This window comes from Chelmon rostratus, chromosome 20, assembly GCF_017976325.1.
Source record: "Chelmon rostratus isolate fCheRos1 chromosome 20, fCheRos1.pri, whole genome shotgun sequence".
Classification (NCBI taxonomy): domain Eukaryota; kingdom Metazoa; phylum Chordata; class Actinopteri; order Chaetodontiformes; family Chaetodontidae; genus Chelmon; species Chelmon rostratus.
The window spans coordinates 10,498,559-10,515,068 of NC_055677.1; the positions used below are offsets into that span (position 1 = coordinate 10,498,559).

Here is a 16,510-nt window from a genome sequence, read left to right on the forward strand (position 1 = left end):
TGAGGCCAGAAACATGACGACTGGGAGCTCCTCATAGGCCTCCATCAGGCTCACTGAGAGAAGAGGACGGAAATAAGGAAGAGAAGAAGAAGCATTATCTTTGTATCTGGAAGTGGCCTTTCTTAGCTCATAGAATCATTCAGAGGTCACTTAGCGGACACCTGCCTCGACCAGACTAGATTGATTTAAAGTAGAATATTAGTGATATAGAGGAGACAGAAAACACACAGCAGGACCAGGATCCCAGTTCATTCAGAGTCCCTTTCACTTTGGCTTGAAGTGCTGGACCTTCCACGTCCTGGTCCTATCTGTCCTCAAAAAGCTCTACAAACACATAACGAGGCCACTTCTCTCAGAATTGACAGGAAGACTGGCAGCATTATCCTCAAAGGTCAGGGGGTCAACAAGAATTCATATTCCTCAGACCTGTTTCACCCCCCAACTCTGCCCCCCCGACAACACAAGGAGACAGATTATGGTCTGCTGAGATGCTGGATCACAAGCACGCACGCACGGACACACACATGCACACACCCAGAGGCCATGCAACTCATACCGTATGCACAAACCCCCCCCACCCCCCACCCACCCCATGGTCCCAAATCACACACTGACACTTGAGGTTACGACACTCAGGACGGTTCATATGCTCACAAAAGGCAGATGCAAACCCCCCCGGAAAGACATAAAAAGTTCACAATTTCATCCTGGTGTGACAAATGATCAAAAGCCCAGTTTTGCGTAAAAAAAAACAACATTGCAGGGTAATGAGGCAGTGGTGTCACCATGACAAATGAGTCGTCTGATTTCATCCACTTTTTTCAGCCCACAAGTGATTATCCTACCACCTATTTGAAGATGTCTCACTGAAGCATCACTTGTAGCTTGCCAAGCCTGTTCACCACAACACGTCCCCGGACCCGAGCGGCCATTACGGTGCTTGACTCTGCGGGAAGAAGTCATGCTGGGACGTGGATGTTATTGCTGTCTGAGTATTGCTTCACATCTAAAAAATAACTACCATTCATAGGCTAGTTATTGCTGACATGATTCTAAATGAAGGAGGAATTAGCGTGCATGTTTTTGTTTGGATTTGCAACCCATTTCAAGACCGAAAGATAATGGATAACTCACTCAGAGCAGCTGGTAGGTGTCGTGATTTGGGCTTCCATTGAGTTGGTTGAACTCAAATCATGATCAAAGCAGAGCTGTCAGAACGCCTCTGAACTTGAAACTGTACAGTGAAAATATCTAAAAAAAAAAAAGCCACATTTTCCAAAAACGGTGCAACTCTTGTGAGCATCCAGTGATGATTGTAGCTCATTCAAGGAGGTGCACCGTGGTACATTGTACATAAACAGAATTATTAAGGTCATGGTGGTGTCAGGGGACCATGACACATCGGTGTGCGGTGGCCTCTGTGACCTACCACACTGAACTCAAGAGGGGAAAAGGAGATCTGTGCTTGTTGCATGCAAATTACACTGAAGTCTATCATGCAGATCAGATATTATGTGGTTGGTGTGAGGCTATTTAGGAGCCAAAAACACCAAATAAATGGAAATGCATTCAGATGTAGCAAATTTCCACACTAATATCACTTATATAATTCTGCTATTTGGGCTTTTGTCTGTAGATTTGCACTGATCTGATCATGTTAATCTAATCTCCTACAGGATTTATTGAAGGAGAATACGGTTGATATTTATGTCATCCTTAAATTAAAATTACTTTAAGATTACCATCAATCAAATTTGTGGAGTTTTCTTAAATAATTCATCATTAGAAATTATATAATCTCCAGACATTCAAAACGTCATAAGAAATCTCCATTCTGAAAGTGAAAGAGGAGGGATAGGCCTATAATGGGGTTACATAATCCGGTGGGCCTGTATCCTATATTCGGTTTGGTGCCTCCGTTGATAAGAAAAAATGGAGGAGGTGTTAATGCTGGGGTCTCTTGGGGCTTTGTTTTGAGCCTCCCGGACGCGAGATGAACTAAAACAAATTCCGGAGAGAAAAGAAGACAAGAGAAAACAGGAGAGGCGAGGAGGGCTTGATTTCTTCCTCGGCGTCTGTGGAGGACGCAGGGCGCGGATCAGAGAGCGCCGGGTCTATTTTTAGCCCTCCGCGGCTGTTTAGCTTTCGACGCACGTTCGGAGTGCAGCAGCAGAGCGCCGGGATGCTGCTACAGACGGGCTTTATGTGGAAATGCCTGCGCACTCGGCCGCGGCTGCTCTCTCTTCTCCTCCGCGCACACGCTGCTTTGTTAATCTGCCGTGCGCTTTTACGCACGCACGCACAGGGGCGCAAACTAACAATCCCTCCCAATTATAAGAAAACCAAGCACGTGTCAACCAAAGCTCCAGTGCTGTTACCTCTATGCACATTCTATATACAGCGGCTGCCTGCAACACGTGATGCGCTCAGCGCTCTCTGCAGAACAGAGGAAGGGCGTGGCACGGGTTGAACGGGAGGGGGCGGGATGCAGCCCGCGCAGTGGCCGCCTTTACTGGGGACGACAGTGAGAAACCTTGCCCTATGGTGAATGAAACAAAGAACAAAAACGTCATCCATCCAGGTGGGCTGTGGATAACTAACCAAACTGCCTCAGTAGCATCGCCAGCTAGAACTGAAGCCACAGCCGTCTGCCACTTCCCCTGACCTCCACCGCTGCTGCTCCCTTTGACACCAGACAGATCCAGTGAGGAGCAAAGCTGACCCAGGCCGCCTCTCTCTTCCCACCTGGGTCTGCTTGGTCAGACGTCGCTGGGGGTCCGTGCACGCTGGGCCACGCTGGCCGGCACGCAGCCGCAGCACACCAGCCACAGTGCCTTCTGGATCTCCTGGTTCCTGAAGGCGTAGATGACCGGGTTGATGACAGAGTTGTAGGTGGCAGGCACCAGGGTCGCGTAGGTGTAGAGTGGAGGGTAGGTGTAGTCGGCAATGAGAGAGTAGACAGTGAATGGCATCCAGCAGGCAGCAAAGGTACCCAGGATGATGGCCAGCGTGGACACGCCCTTCCGCGTTGTGACGTAGTGGGGCGTGGCAGCCAGGAAGTGGTGCTGGAGGGCGATCTGGTGAGCGTGGCGCATCACAATCTTGCAGATCTGGACATAGAGTTGCAGCATGAGACCGAAGAGCAGCAGGAAGGAGACGGACAGCACGGCGATGTTGTTCTTTGTGAGTGGCCGCACCACGCTGCATGTAGCCGCCTCTGCCAGGCAGTTGACACCTGTGACCGGCAGCAGGCCCAGACACAGGGAGAGACCCCACAGCAGCACCAGCATGGTGTAGGTGAAGGCTGCTGTCCGCTCTGAGTTGTAGGTGAGGGCATAGTACAGCGACAGGTAGCGGTCAATGGTGATGGCCAGCAGGCTGAAGACGGAGGCAGAGAAGGAGGCCACCACCAGGCCCACAGTCAGCAACTGGGCCGAGTCGGAACGAAGCAAGTAGGCACAGGTGAAGTGAAGCACCAGGCCCAGGCCGGCCAGCAGGTCGGCCAGCGCCAGGCTGCCAATCAGCAGGAACATAGGAGCTCTGAGCGACGGGTTCTGCCAGATCACCAGCACCACCAGGGCGTTCTCACAGGCTATCAGAGTCCCCGATGAGCACAGCACAATGTCCCAGGGGTTGACAAGCAGCGGCAGCTGGCTGGGTGGGAGGGAGTCCGGTGGGAACGTCCCCAGGCTGGTGCTGTTGTCCATCGGTCCCCCGCCTCCACTGGCCCATGCTGTGGGGTCAGGGGTCAACCAGCTGGGGGTGACCGCTGGCTCTTCACTCATTGTGGCCCCCGTCTGAAATTAACAAACACATCGTTACTGATCTCTGAGTTAAACATTAGATACACAGAGACAGTTTGTAACAACACAAAGGGCGTGCTCACTTTCATGGGCAAAAACTAAAAGTCCTACCCCGACAGGGACAAACAGGACCATCGATAAATCTGAAATATGATCTCTATTGTGTTTTCTTAGCTTTACAATTTCATGCACTGGAGGCAAAAACAGTGGGGGCTGTTTCCCTTCATCCCCCACCCCACCTCTGTGCACGCTACTGGATTCTTGTTGTTTTTAAGACACCTGTGTTACTCATTCCTCAGCATGAACTGGCACAGTCAAGATTATATTCTAAACCTGTGAGCGCACATTACACAAGAGCCAACACTAACCTTTAATTCTGGTTCTCTCTCCTTCTAAATAATAAAACACCGTGCGGCAATACAAATGCACATCACAGCTGTTCACAGGTCATTTACTTTCCTCTGGGAATTAAACCCAGTGAGGTTAAGGCTATTACAACAGAGGCCTCCACACACCGCACGTGAGAGCTTTATTTATTAATGTATGGACACGGGAATAGAAAGAGGATAATAGAAAAACCAAAGCAGGCTTTGCCGCAAATTTCAGGCCACATAAAGAGAGGAGGATATCGATAACTCTCCGCCGGCACCGGCAACAATTCACGCTGCAGTCAGACACCAAGTGCCGTTCGCCACAGCAGCAAATACCGCACCCGTCATGCAAACATACCCCATCCCTAACCGCCATACATGCACCGCACACTGGTGGCCATATGGTGCTGCTTTACCCTCTCTGCACCTTGCATCAGAGGAGCAGCGGCTGCTCCACGTCAGCACAAGGATGCTGGAGGGGGGGCACGCTGCATTTCTTCACGCTTATCAAGGATGCTCGATAATCCCATCCGCCACCGCCTCCCCAGCCTACCTTGACTCTGTGAGGTGACACTTCCCGCCTAGATGGAAGAACGACAGCCGTGTGTTTCCATGTTATCGATCAGGATGGTGCGGCGCCGGCGGAGAGAGACGCTGCCCGCGGAGGGGGGTTGCTGGTCCTCTCTGCCTGAAAGCGGGGATGATGGAGGAAGAGGGAGAAAAGAGCGCGGAGCGGCTCTGCCGTTAACGGCGCATCGCCGTGGACTGCGGCTGTGCAGGGAGCGGTGAGAGGAGCAGCGGCGGAAGAGAGGAGGAGGAGGAGGAGGAGGAGGAGGTGAGTGTGTGTGGAGGGGAGGAGGGAGGTCGATGATGAAGGAGGAGTCCCAAGTGGGCCAGACCTCCAGAGACCAGTTGAACTCCGTTAAAGAGCTAAATGTCTGGTCCGTGCTGTCTCAAGGACAAAGACAGGTGTGTGTTTGTGTACACGCGCAGGTATCTTTCCATATGCAGGGAGTCGCTTATTTTAACAGCTGTATATGCTTTCTTCCCACATGCACGACTACGTGTTGCGATGTTTGTCCCTCAACTAACAAAGCTTATTCGCCCTCACCTGAACAAAGTGCACAGTGCACTTCACCTGCCGAGCTGTTTGTCAGTTTCGGTGATTTTGCGCTGCCCGACTCGAGTTTCAGATATGAGGATGCTGGATGCAGAGACTCGCTTTCCTCCTGCGACGCCCTGCTATTCTGGTCCTGTCTGTGCTATTAACAGCAACCCTGATGTGTGTCACCACCGCCACCCCGCCCTCCCCCGTCTCTCCCTGTCCTCCATCTTCTCTGCCTCATCTCGCCATCCTTGCAGTGCCGCCTCCAAGACGCCTCTGCTGATGAGGAAGTGATAAGTGACTTGTTATGCATTTATGTGGCCACACTTAGTTGGCCAAGCGTTGTATCGGCTGTGTGCATTTTTCCAAAGCACCTGCCTTTAAGGTCTGAATGGATTAAAAATAGCTCCTGTTGCAGTGGGAGAGCGGGGCTACCAGGTAACACCGCCAGGGGGCGATGTTGAGCTCTATGAGTCATCAGTGCGCACCTGTGGGACACAGACAAGACAGCACACCCCGCATCAATCTTACTGGCTTTATTTCTTTTTCTTTAAAACAGAAAATAATCGCTTCACAACAGGCCTTTTTAAGCAAACCCTCACATTAAACTTGCCAACACCTACAAAACGGTATCAAAAGTGCACCATAGTGTTAATACAGCTTCTCAAGGTCTAACATTTTCCAATGATAATATTATCTTCTTGTTATATTTATACAAATACCATCCTGTACACTGTAGAAATATACAACCCAGTGAGCCCCATGAGTGGGACACTCACCCCACACCCATCCTTCTTTACATCCATGATCAAAAACATGATCCACTCTCAGTAAATCCCAGTGCAGAATAACAGTGTGGGGGGTGAAGACACCTGGTCAATATTACACCATATGAATTATTAAATACCCATTCAACCCCGCACCCAAGGCAAAAACTAATACGCCACTCATACGACCAACTGACATCTGTACAACCCTCATTCAATGTCTTTTTAAAAACAATCTCGGCACAGTTTTCATTCATTATCGTCTCATTGTCCCGGCAGCAGTGTCCAGCCACAGTGAAGGAGATGAAGGGGGGCAGGGGGGGCAAGGAGGCCGGGAGGGACAGCTGGTACGTAGGGGGGAACTTCCACGGCTGAGCTGCAGTGCTGAGTGCGTAAAAGCACAAGTATGAGTTACAGCTGTGCTGGCAGGTATGACACCCACACAAGCTGCTGTGGCGTGTTTATGGTCCGCTGCTCCCCACAAAGAGGGAACAGAGCATTTTTCCTGGTTTCTGCGGCGAAACGCTCGGCTCCACATTTAGTCTCTGGACTGGTAAAAGAGGATGTAGCCCGACTCAGAGTTCTTGGAGATTTCAGAAGTGAGACCGTAGAATTCCTCTATGGCCTGTGCATCAATTTTCTACAAAAACAGAAAGACAGCACACAGCGGGGTTAGGAAAAAAATAAATGAAATGTTACTTTGAAGACTGAATCAAATGTACAGTATATGCATTTGAATTCACTTACCTCTACAATATCATCATCAAACAGCAACCAGAAGTCGTGGCTTTTCACAATGGCAATGTAGTGACCCCTGTTTGGACCACTGAAAAGAAACGGAGAGTGAATCTTAGTCTCCAAGATTGTGTGGCTGCACGCAAGCACGCACACAAACACAGATGTTTTCGCTTGTTTCATCTTATTGGACTCCTTCACAGGACAGCCTGGGCACTGACGTCCCAAGTCGCACCTTTAACACTTCTATTTGTTCATGAAGTTTAGTGCCATTATGTAATTCCTGCATAGCTCCACCCAACTTCAACATGTGCAGAGCACAAATACGTAAACACCTGTGTGGGTGTACAGGGCCTTTAATGGAACAAGCATCTGTGCAGCTGTGAGCCAAACATGTTCCATGTTGAAAATAGAATGACTGAAATCTAGACCAGTGCTAGATGAAGGCCAGTCTTGTACTGTAGGTGCTTGGCTATAGTACACATATACAAATATCTACTATCAAAATTCCATTCAATCAGTGTTTTCAGCTGTGGTTAATATGCACTTAATTACCAGTAATTGGAAATATTGTAAGAATGAGACAAAACAAAGGACCAATACAAAAATATAAAAATGAAACATATCTCTTTGTCGTGTGTGTTATGACATTGATATGCCCACCAGCACAGGTGGTCACTCCTTCTCAAAAATCATATTTAAATATACTACTATTGAAAGCATTTTCCATTAAAAATGAGTAAGTACATTTTTTGTTATTTTGTGTGAATGTTGCATTTTGAAAATTCTAATATCATGGATAACATGTGGTTACGAGCGGGAGACATTTGTTCTCAATTAGTTAAAGCAGTATTCAATATACTGCATGATTTAAGCGCTCTAATGACATTATGAAAACCGATATGATACAGAGTTTCATGATACATCTCCCTGCTCTGAAAATAACCGTGGCAAGAATAGAAAACAGAAAAGGGAGCTAAGCTCAAAGGGAGAAAGGAATACCCAGACAGATAATTCACATCTGTAGGACTCCTGACTCACTTGCTCAACTCCAGATATTTGATCTTCTAATATAATTTTACAAATAATTTCTATTCAGAGATGTGAAGGGCTGAGTCTGTTTCAGCATGCACTGTGTGGAAAGCAGGGAAACACCTTGTATAAACACAGACAGACAAACTCCCACTCACAATGGGCCAAAGCCGCTACTGAGGAAAAAAGTACAGCACAGCTGAATAATGATGGAGGAGGGTTTGTGTTTTCTCCTGTTGGATGTGATTTACATTCTAATGTTGCTCTAACATCCTTATTCTTGTGCCAATAGGTTCAAATGTGTTTTATTATTGGAACAATGATTAGTCTGCCTGTCTCTGGTTGCTGTGGAGACGGTTACAAGGTGTTGTGTTCTGGCTGTGTGTTTGCACCTACACACCTCCCACAATGCACCACCACCGCGACCAGGTCGTAGAGCCTCTCTGGATTGGTGGCGTCCCCGGAGGTGTTGAAGAGGCGGAGCTCCAGGGGGAAGACAACGCGATAGGACAGCTTGGTGTAGCGCTGCAGCTGCTCCATGTACTTAAAGCGTTTCAGGTGCAAAGCCAAGATCATTGGCAGTTTCTTCACACGCATCCTACGTCAAACACATTAGAGTCAGGCATGACATCTAAACACCTGACCACATACAGAACTGCATTAGCACACACTCATTAAAGAATGAACCTGTACACCGACCTCTTGTGTGCCTCCTGCTTGCTTCTACATTCTTCACAGTAGTATTTGTACTCACTGCACAGAGTCTCTGTATTACTGAATCCTCTGAGAGAAGCCATAAAGAGAGAATTAGTCAATATACAATCTGATGTCCATATTTTCAAATGAATAATTTAATTTCAATCTACTTCATTGTCCTCATGCAGTTCGCTGAAGGACACAGCTTGTATTCTTCATTACGCTCTCTTTAAATAGTCGTGCAAAAAAAAAAAAAAAAAAAAAAGAAATTAGCCCAATTTTTGGCTCAGGCTGATTTAGAAAAAAATCCAGCAGCCTCAAACAATTATCACCTGGTGAGAACACTCAGTGATTTTGCTTGGTACGTGTCCTGATGCATTCAAGTTCAAAAGGAGGCAGTGGACTCACTATTGACGCACCCAGAGGACAGACACTTTTGTTTCCCTTGATGATGCTATATTGTGGCTATATTGTGAACAACAAAAGAAAGAAATCCTCTCCTGTCAAAAAATTAATTATAAAAAACAACTCATCCTATGTTAATAGTTATAATAATCGCAACTTTGTTTTTGCTGAGATTTTACTATTACTTCCTTTTTCTTTTTTAGTTCAGCGTCACACTAAACTCCTATATCAGCCTACATGAGTCTCATGTTTTACCTGTAAGACTCATGATTTAACACCTTTCTTGATCACCTGTGAAATGAAAACATCAGATTTCTACACCGTCACAGAAAGTTTAAGTGTGCATCCAGCTCATAGTTCAGTTATAAAATCCCAGCACACCACAGAGCGTCTCTTCTGCCTGGCTGCTGACTGTGCCGTCAGCCCAAGAGCTCAAGGCCGGCTGTAGCCATTTTGGTGCCCTAGGCGATATTAGGATTTGGTGGCCCCAAGTTATGAAGTTTACAGCCTGCCATGTTGTTGCTCCTACATTGCTCTATGTACAATAATGCCACTAAAAATCAAGAGCTGGAACTTGTTTACCAACCACCCCACTTCAGGTTTCAGCTCCTCTAATCAGTTAACCACCAGTGCATGTCATGTCATGCAACCAACAGTGTTGTCATGTTCTTTTTATAGCAAGTTTAGTTTAACACAGACTTTAACACTGCAATGTTTCAAAAACACACATATTTTATTGGTAAACCAATTATTTTTAAACGAGCCCACTCAAGTGACCACCCGTGAGTCCTGGGGACTAAATTGAACGTCATGCCATCTTATTTGAAACAGTAAACACTTCACAGCGATGCTGCATATTGCAACCTCTAAAAATGTTACTACTTTGTAAGTTACATGCTTAAAATGTGCAAAATTCCCAATCCCATTCAACAGAGACTAGATCTGTAATGCTCATAAACATTTTCCATTTTTAAGATGATTTATTATTGGTGGGCTACAACATTTTGCAACTAAATTCTTAAATCAGGCTGGATGTTCTTTGGAGATTTATTTCCAGCATATTTTATTGATTTATTGATCAAACATTTAGTCTTAAAACATCTGAAAATAGTGAAAAATGTCTATCTCAAGTTCTGGTGATATTTTTTTCTACATATTTTATTTTTCTTTTATATAGTCAAACTTCATTTTGCTTGTATAATATGTACATATATATAGTCTACTTTTCATTTTCTATTTTTTTTTTCCCCCAAATGATCTCAATCTCTGCTGCTATTTTTCTTCCCACTGCTATCACATGCTGCTGTAATGCCCAATTTTCCCCAGCTGGGGATAAATAAAGTTTTATCTTATCTTATCTTATCTTTATTCTGCTTCCTTTATGCCTGGTGCAGCTCTGCTTCTACATGCGGATAATTTACCTGAGGCAGTGTGTGATGGAGGTATTCTGTTCTACATCCACAGAAAGGTCCAGAAAGTCCTCATCTTTGCTGCTTATCTGGAGAGAAAAGGACATCAAACTAAGATAAAAGCAACTAAACCCAAATACTAGGCAAGCATGTGAGCCCAATCAGTTTGAAATTTTATTGAAATGTCTTACGCCTATGCCATGGATGCCAAGGGTGTTGCCGTACAGCAATAAAAAGCCTACCATATGCCATTCTATTGTATTTACCCAACACATTGTTTGCACACACTCACTGATACAACCTAAGCGGTTCTCTACCCTTGTGCCAAGAAGCTTCATCCGTGTAAGTTTGCTAATCCTGGAAATCAGCAGCAGGACTGCTTGACTTGGATGAAAACTTGTTTAAACAAGACTCTGGTCACACACTGTAGAAAACGTTTGGTTTAAGCCACTTAAACTTCCCCCTTGTGTGAAAACAGCAGTGAGCCATGTTACCGTTTCACAGGTGAGGCAGCGTGTCTCATTGGTCAGAGTGCCTTGGAAGATCTCGTGGACCCAGGTGGGAGCAGGCGTGGCGTTGCTATTGTTGTTCTGAGAGTCCAGCGTGCCGTTGGCAAGGCGGCCATTGGTCTTTTCCTGCTTTCGCTCCTCTTGAAGCAGATCTGCAATGGTGTTGAGCAGGTAGTTCAGAAACTCGTGAGCATCCTGCTGCATGTAGTTGTCGAAAAGCTCTGGGGAAAAAATAGAGAGAGAGACCTTAAAGTTCCACTTCAGTTATCCTACAGTATACAGTCTTCTACTGTCTTCAAGCTCTGCACTAGTCAGCAGTCAACAAGAAGAAACAAGAGGATAATGAACTTTAAAGCAGTTGTTTAAGACATGATTTGACACTCTAGTATAGCGTCTTTTCTCCTGAAGTATATCTGTTTCCTCTCACCATTCTCCTTGCGGAGCCGTGTGATGAACTTCTTGGGTGGTATGACGCCCACTTTCCTTTTCTGGTTGGCAATACTGTGGAACAGGTCAGCCAAGCAGGTGAGCAGGTTCTCCTTCCGCCGAGGCTGACTGCGGTACGCCAAGATCTTCTCCCGAAACGGTCGGCAGAAGTACAGAGCCTGCAGCACCGAGTTGCAGTAGCAGGTGTTCCCGAACTAAAATCACATATGGCACACAGCAGAATCAGTATGAGTATGACTCAGTCAGAAATATACAGAATACAAAACACTGAATCTGTACAGTGTATCGCTCACTTACATTGACCAGGCCAAAGTAGTGCTCATTGACCGGAAACTGCTCAGATCCAATCTCTTTCTCCAGTGCAGAGGCATTGGCGCCCTGTAGATGCACAGAGTGCAAATATAAATAAATAAATAAATAAAATCAGCTGATATATTGAACAGAAGGATGACAAAAAACACACCAAATGTCGCCCCTGAATCAGAATGTAACTGCCAAATTAGATTGCAGCAGTTTGGCACTTTCAATGTAACTTGTTGCTGGGATAAAGCAAAAAACGATGGAGTGTTTAAAAACCCCAAGACCCTACATCATGCATCACCCTCTCTCTAACCTTTTATACCATGAAAAGCATGCAGCATTTTTAAGTGACCGTAAAGTTTGGCCGTCCCTGGCCAGTGCTTATACATCCCAAAAAGCTTTTGGAAGTAAATCTCGGTTGAGACGGCAAATTACATGTGCCAGAATCAAAAATATCCAAGTGAAGAGGTTTTTGAAGTTAAGACAGGAGTGGCTGTACTGGGGAACACATACGGCTCGAATATGACAGTGAGGATTAATATTAATAATAGGATTGATAATAATGAAACAAACTGTGCAGAGTGGACACGCAACTGGAACGGGTCCACAACTGCGCAGCTAATGTTAAACCATGTCGTCATTGCCTGCGTTAATAAGATCTTGTCAGACCAACACGCCAACTTAGTCTTTTTCACGGTTTCCCTACACATAAAGCAGATTAATCGTCTCACTGTCTAAGGTCAATCATTGTCCAGCTGTGTTCCAGTTGTTGTAAGCTTTGACACTGGCTTAGCTTCAGTTAACATTACCTTCACGTTAGCTTGTTAGCTGAGACCCCCAGCTGCAGCAGGTGCACTGTCACTGTGCTCAAATAAGCTGTGGTAAATGTAAACCAATAAGTCGGCAAGCTATTAATTGAAATAAGTCACCAATAAAGAGTGTCCATCTACAGCCGTTAGCTAAAAGATCAGAACGGAGAAGGCTGTGGGTGGCTTCTTGCTTTGCTATGATCGGGAAACTGCTTGGCTAGCACAGGCAACAGAATTAACTGCTTTTATACATAATTCCACGATTTAAAAGCCAATAACAGTGCAGCCACGATTTCCTTATCACACAATAGCCCGGTTAATGCCAGTATGAGACTGACGTGCACTCACCATGGTACAAAAAGAGGCAAATTTGGAGACTGTCATTAGGATTTCCATTCGGCTAGCGCCATCTTCCACCACACAGCCGCGCGCTGACAAGACTGGGCTGGCTCCCCTCGTGAGAACAGGCAGACGATTCTGCTGAGCTCGCGACCGAAAGTCCAATACCTCGAGAAAACGAGAGCATGTACTGCTGGTTGCTTCCGTCTTTGCTGAAACACCGTCGATGAAGATGATCGGCTCGTTTTTGGCTGTCAGTGTCACACATTCGGACCCCACTAGCCTTATGGAAATGACTTACTTGTCGATGCGAAATTGATTAATGCCAAAATCTTAGATAAAGTAGCTATACATATATCACAACATTAAAGGTTTACTTTGCTCAAATTTTGCGCATGCGTATTGTCAGAAAGCATCCATAATATATAACTATTTGCACCAAAGTACAGTATAACATTGTTCCAGGAATTAAAGGAGAAAAAAATCCTCCTGTTGAAAAATAGAGTGATTGTAATTTAGATGGCGCGTTCATATACTTTTCCTAGCTTGTGATTTTAGTAGACTGAGATAAATAATAAACAAGTCACATTCATGTTCTCGATCGCAACAGATCTGAAACCAGTTCGCGCACAGGAATTGTAGTTATAGGTGTGTTGTAATTCCTGGATGTGCTGATTCTGGGTCTGCTGACCACTAGTCACTCCTGTAGCGTCACATTCATTTGGTTCAGGCAGTATTGAGGTCTGCCTCAATTGTATTTCACAAGGCGGAGTTTGGGGGCCTACAATCTCTCTTTCAGCCGTACCCGCCATCTTGTTGAGACCGGGGGTAAGATCCTCTCTTCGTTAAATGCCAGTTTTTACTTTAAAATCGTATCATTCGCACACAATTACTTTTATGTACGTTCCTCATATCTTCCTCTATGCACGAGTGGCTAGATATAGCCTGGAAGAACGTTCCACAGAGCAATATTTTCCGTTGAATGTGAGCAACGGCAGCAGCGTGGCGCTCCATGTGGGCCTAAGAGGCAGCAAAACGTCTAGTAGAAACAGTATTTTCCTCTAACAGTCTGTTGTCTCTACTGTAATACAATTTAGCACGACATTTGTTGTGGATATTGCCTCTGTTATTTAACGAGACTTTAAATTGCAGAAACGGTACTGCCCAGTGTACTCGTTCTTAACATGTATTTCTTGCTAGCCAATAAATTAGCACATTCCGTCATACGCAGTCGGTGGTCAATTGCTTCTTTTTTTTTTTTTATTATGTTCATTCTTTAGGGAGGTACTTGCTGGTTTACTTGTCATATACCTGAAACCAGCTTTTCGATACTTCTGAATTTACTTTTTCGCTTGTGTGGCAGCTCCGTCTATTGACGTTAATGGGTTGTCACTGCAGCCAAATCGTGCTCTTCATCGAACGTGGTGTGTTTTGATGATCTTTTTGTAGTGATACCGGAAACAGAATTGCAGTTTACCTGTAATTTCTGAAAATGACAGGTCCGCTAAGTTCCCTTCATGTTGTGGTGCATTGAGATGAAAATAGATTCCTTTATTGTCTTGTCATTTTTATCCTCTAAACACATATGAAACATGTCAACATTGGAAGAAAATCATAAGACTCTGGTGACTAACTGACATGTATTGTCTCTCAGTAATCAGGCATCATGACGAACACCAGAGGCAAGAGGAGGGGAACCAGGTACATGTTCAGCAGGCCATTCCGCAAGCATGGTGAGTACAAATTCAAATGGTAGCTTTTAATATAAGATCACACTTTAATCTTTACCTTGTTAGTTGTGTGTGTGTGTGTGTGTGTGTGTGTACGTATGTGTGTTTGACCACTGTCAAAGCTGTAGAAGAAAACTTATTTATTGATTGTATTTGTGTCACAGGCCCAATCCCCCTGTCCACATACATGCGCATCTACAAGAAGGGCGACATTGTTGACATCAAGGTAAGATGCAGCATATGTGTTGACTAGTATTCTTGTTTTGGGTGTTCGGTACGGTAACTTGCATGGCAACTTCAGGCCTTCATGTAAACAGGATTGATTCACCTATTGGTAATCATGCAAACATAAAATAACATGATTCAGGGTTCTTATGAAGTTATTGTGGTCTGCACAAAAACAACCATGTAATATCTACAGCTATGTTAATCTCGTACTCAGTGTCCATTATATCTTAAGTCATTTTCCTAAATTTTGAGTTTTAGTGAAAAGACATTGCAGTGTTTTAAGTCTGCATTAACATATACTAAAGGTACCAGCTGATGGGAAGGTGCACAGTAACTTTATCCATTGGTGGTGTAGTTTGAAGTGGAGCTGTTAAGTATGGTCAGATTTGACACAATGAGTGAATTTGATTGGTTCTATGCTGTGGCAGCTAAAGGTATAAAGGTGACTTGTTGTATAATACATTGTTGCATGTGATTTCTTTTTAGGGCACAGGTACCATTCAGAAGGGAATGCCTCACAAGTGCTACCATGGTAAGACGGGACGTGTCTACAATGTAACTCAACACGCTGTCGGCATCATTGTCAACAAGCAGGTCAAGTAAGTAGGAAGTGGCATTTGTGGTGACAGATCTAAATGTGTATGCATATGTAACTTTGAGCTGGAACACACCAAAGGACTTACAGCTCCTTCAAACTAACAGCTGTACCTCCCATTCTTGTAGTGCACATGGTATGGTTAAGAGGATCACAAATCATTTGTGATGCGTGCATGTTCCTTATAATCCTTCAGACAATCATTGTTATCATTAATTTATTTCTGGAACCTGTAAAACCTGAAGTTGTTTTTTTTTTTTTTTTGGGCGTGTGCTTGCTTATACTCATCTAGAAGGAGGAATGTGACCCCCATCTTCACTTTGCCACCAGGGCAATTTATGTCCCGAGTGGTCATTCAAGTGGGGAAAAGTATTTAATCCTTAAGCACCTCAGTCTAACTCCTGTTTGACCTGGGGTTGTTCTGAGGAAACAGCAGAGGAGTGCAGATACTGAAATGGCATTGCTTTGAATTTTGAGCTAAAGCTACCCAGCAATTGGTTTTCATTGATGTGTTTGATATGAACTTGTTTGTTTTTGGCTCTCACAGGGGCAAGATCCTGGCCAAGAGGATTAACGTGCGCATTGAGCATGTGAAGCACTCAAAGAGCAGGGACAGTTTCCTGCAGCGCGTCAAAGAGAATGAGGCTAAGAAGATGGAGGCCAAGCAGAAGGGCAGTTGGGTGGAACTCAAGCGCCAGGTATGAAAGGATTCAAAGGGGTTGTTTCCTTTTTTAACGTGGGTAACTTTCAGTGATTTTTACTACGGATGCATAGAAAATCTTCAAGATGTCTTGGTGAAAACCTTCTTTTGTGAAGGCAGTCAATCAGTTGTGGTGATCAGTCATATTTAGTGCACATCAAATTACAACATTCAAAAATTTGTCAGATCATTTCATGTCCAGGATTTTTTAGTGGGAAATGCTAAACAATTCCTTCCATGTCTTAACAGCCTGCTCCTCCCCGTGAAGCTCACTTCGTCAGCACCAAGAAAAATGTGCCACAGCTGTTGGAGCCCATCCCCTACGAGTTCATGGCATAAAGAGCTCACCAAAATAAAAATATTTGTACACACGCTGCTTGTCATGTTGTCATCTGTTCATACATCAGAGTTATTAAGGTGTCGTGCTGTGCCGTCACTCTGTGATGACTCTCCTCCATTGATTGCTCAAAATGAAATCAAACGCACTTTTCATTTCACCGGCGATCTGAGAGTGACTGGCACACATGTCA

The 16,510-nt window shown here is 44.9% G+C and overlaps 3 protein-coding genes across 3 annotated transcripts; 1 reads left to right on the forward strand and 2 right to left on the reverse strand.

Annotated features, from left to right (window-relative positions):
* Window positions 1-2,759: 2,759 nt before the first annotated feature.
* gpr12 (G protein-coupled receptor 12) lies at window positions 2,760-3,785 on the reverse strand. The gene has a single exon (XM_041961795.1). It carries the CDS (start codon window positions 3,783-3,785, stop codon window positions 2,760-2,762), a length of 1,026 nt encoding a protein of 341 aa, XP_041817729.1.
* Window positions 3,786-5,800: 2,015 nt separating this feature from the next.
* Window positions 5,801-13,111, reverse strand: usp12a (ubiquitin specific peptidase 12a). The gene is made up of 9 exons (XM_041961250.1): window positions 12,737-13,111; window positions 11,577-11,657; window positions 11,260-11,473; window positions 10,818-11,053; window positions 10,336-10,412; window positions 8,513-8,596; window positions 8,214-8,411; window positions 6,794-6,872; window positions 5,801-6,686 (listed from the first exon to the last, which is right to left on the reverse strand). The coding sequence occupies exons 1-9, from the start codon at window positions 12,782-12,784 to the stop codon at window positions 6,585-6,587; spliced, it is 1,119 nt and encodes a 372-aa protein (XP_041817184.1). The 5' UTR covers window positions 12,785-13,111; the 3' UTR covers window positions 5,801-6,584.
* Window positions 13,112-13,503: 392 nt separating this feature from the next.
* Window positions 13,504-16,352, forward strand: rpl21 (ribosomal protein L21). Its single transcript, XM_041961706.1, has 6 exons — window positions 13,504-13,555; window positions 14,382-14,460; window positions 14,622-14,683; window positions 15,172-15,284; window positions 15,828-15,978; window positions 16,230-16,352. Exons 2-6 carry the CDS (start codon window positions 14,394-14,396, stop codon window positions 16,317-16,319), a joined length of 483 nt encoding a protein of 160 aa, XP_041817640.1. The 5' UTR covers window positions 13,504-13,555; window positions 14,382-14,393; the 3' UTR covers window positions 16,320-16,352.
* The last annotated feature ends 158 nt before the right edge of the window (window positions 16,353-16,510 follow it).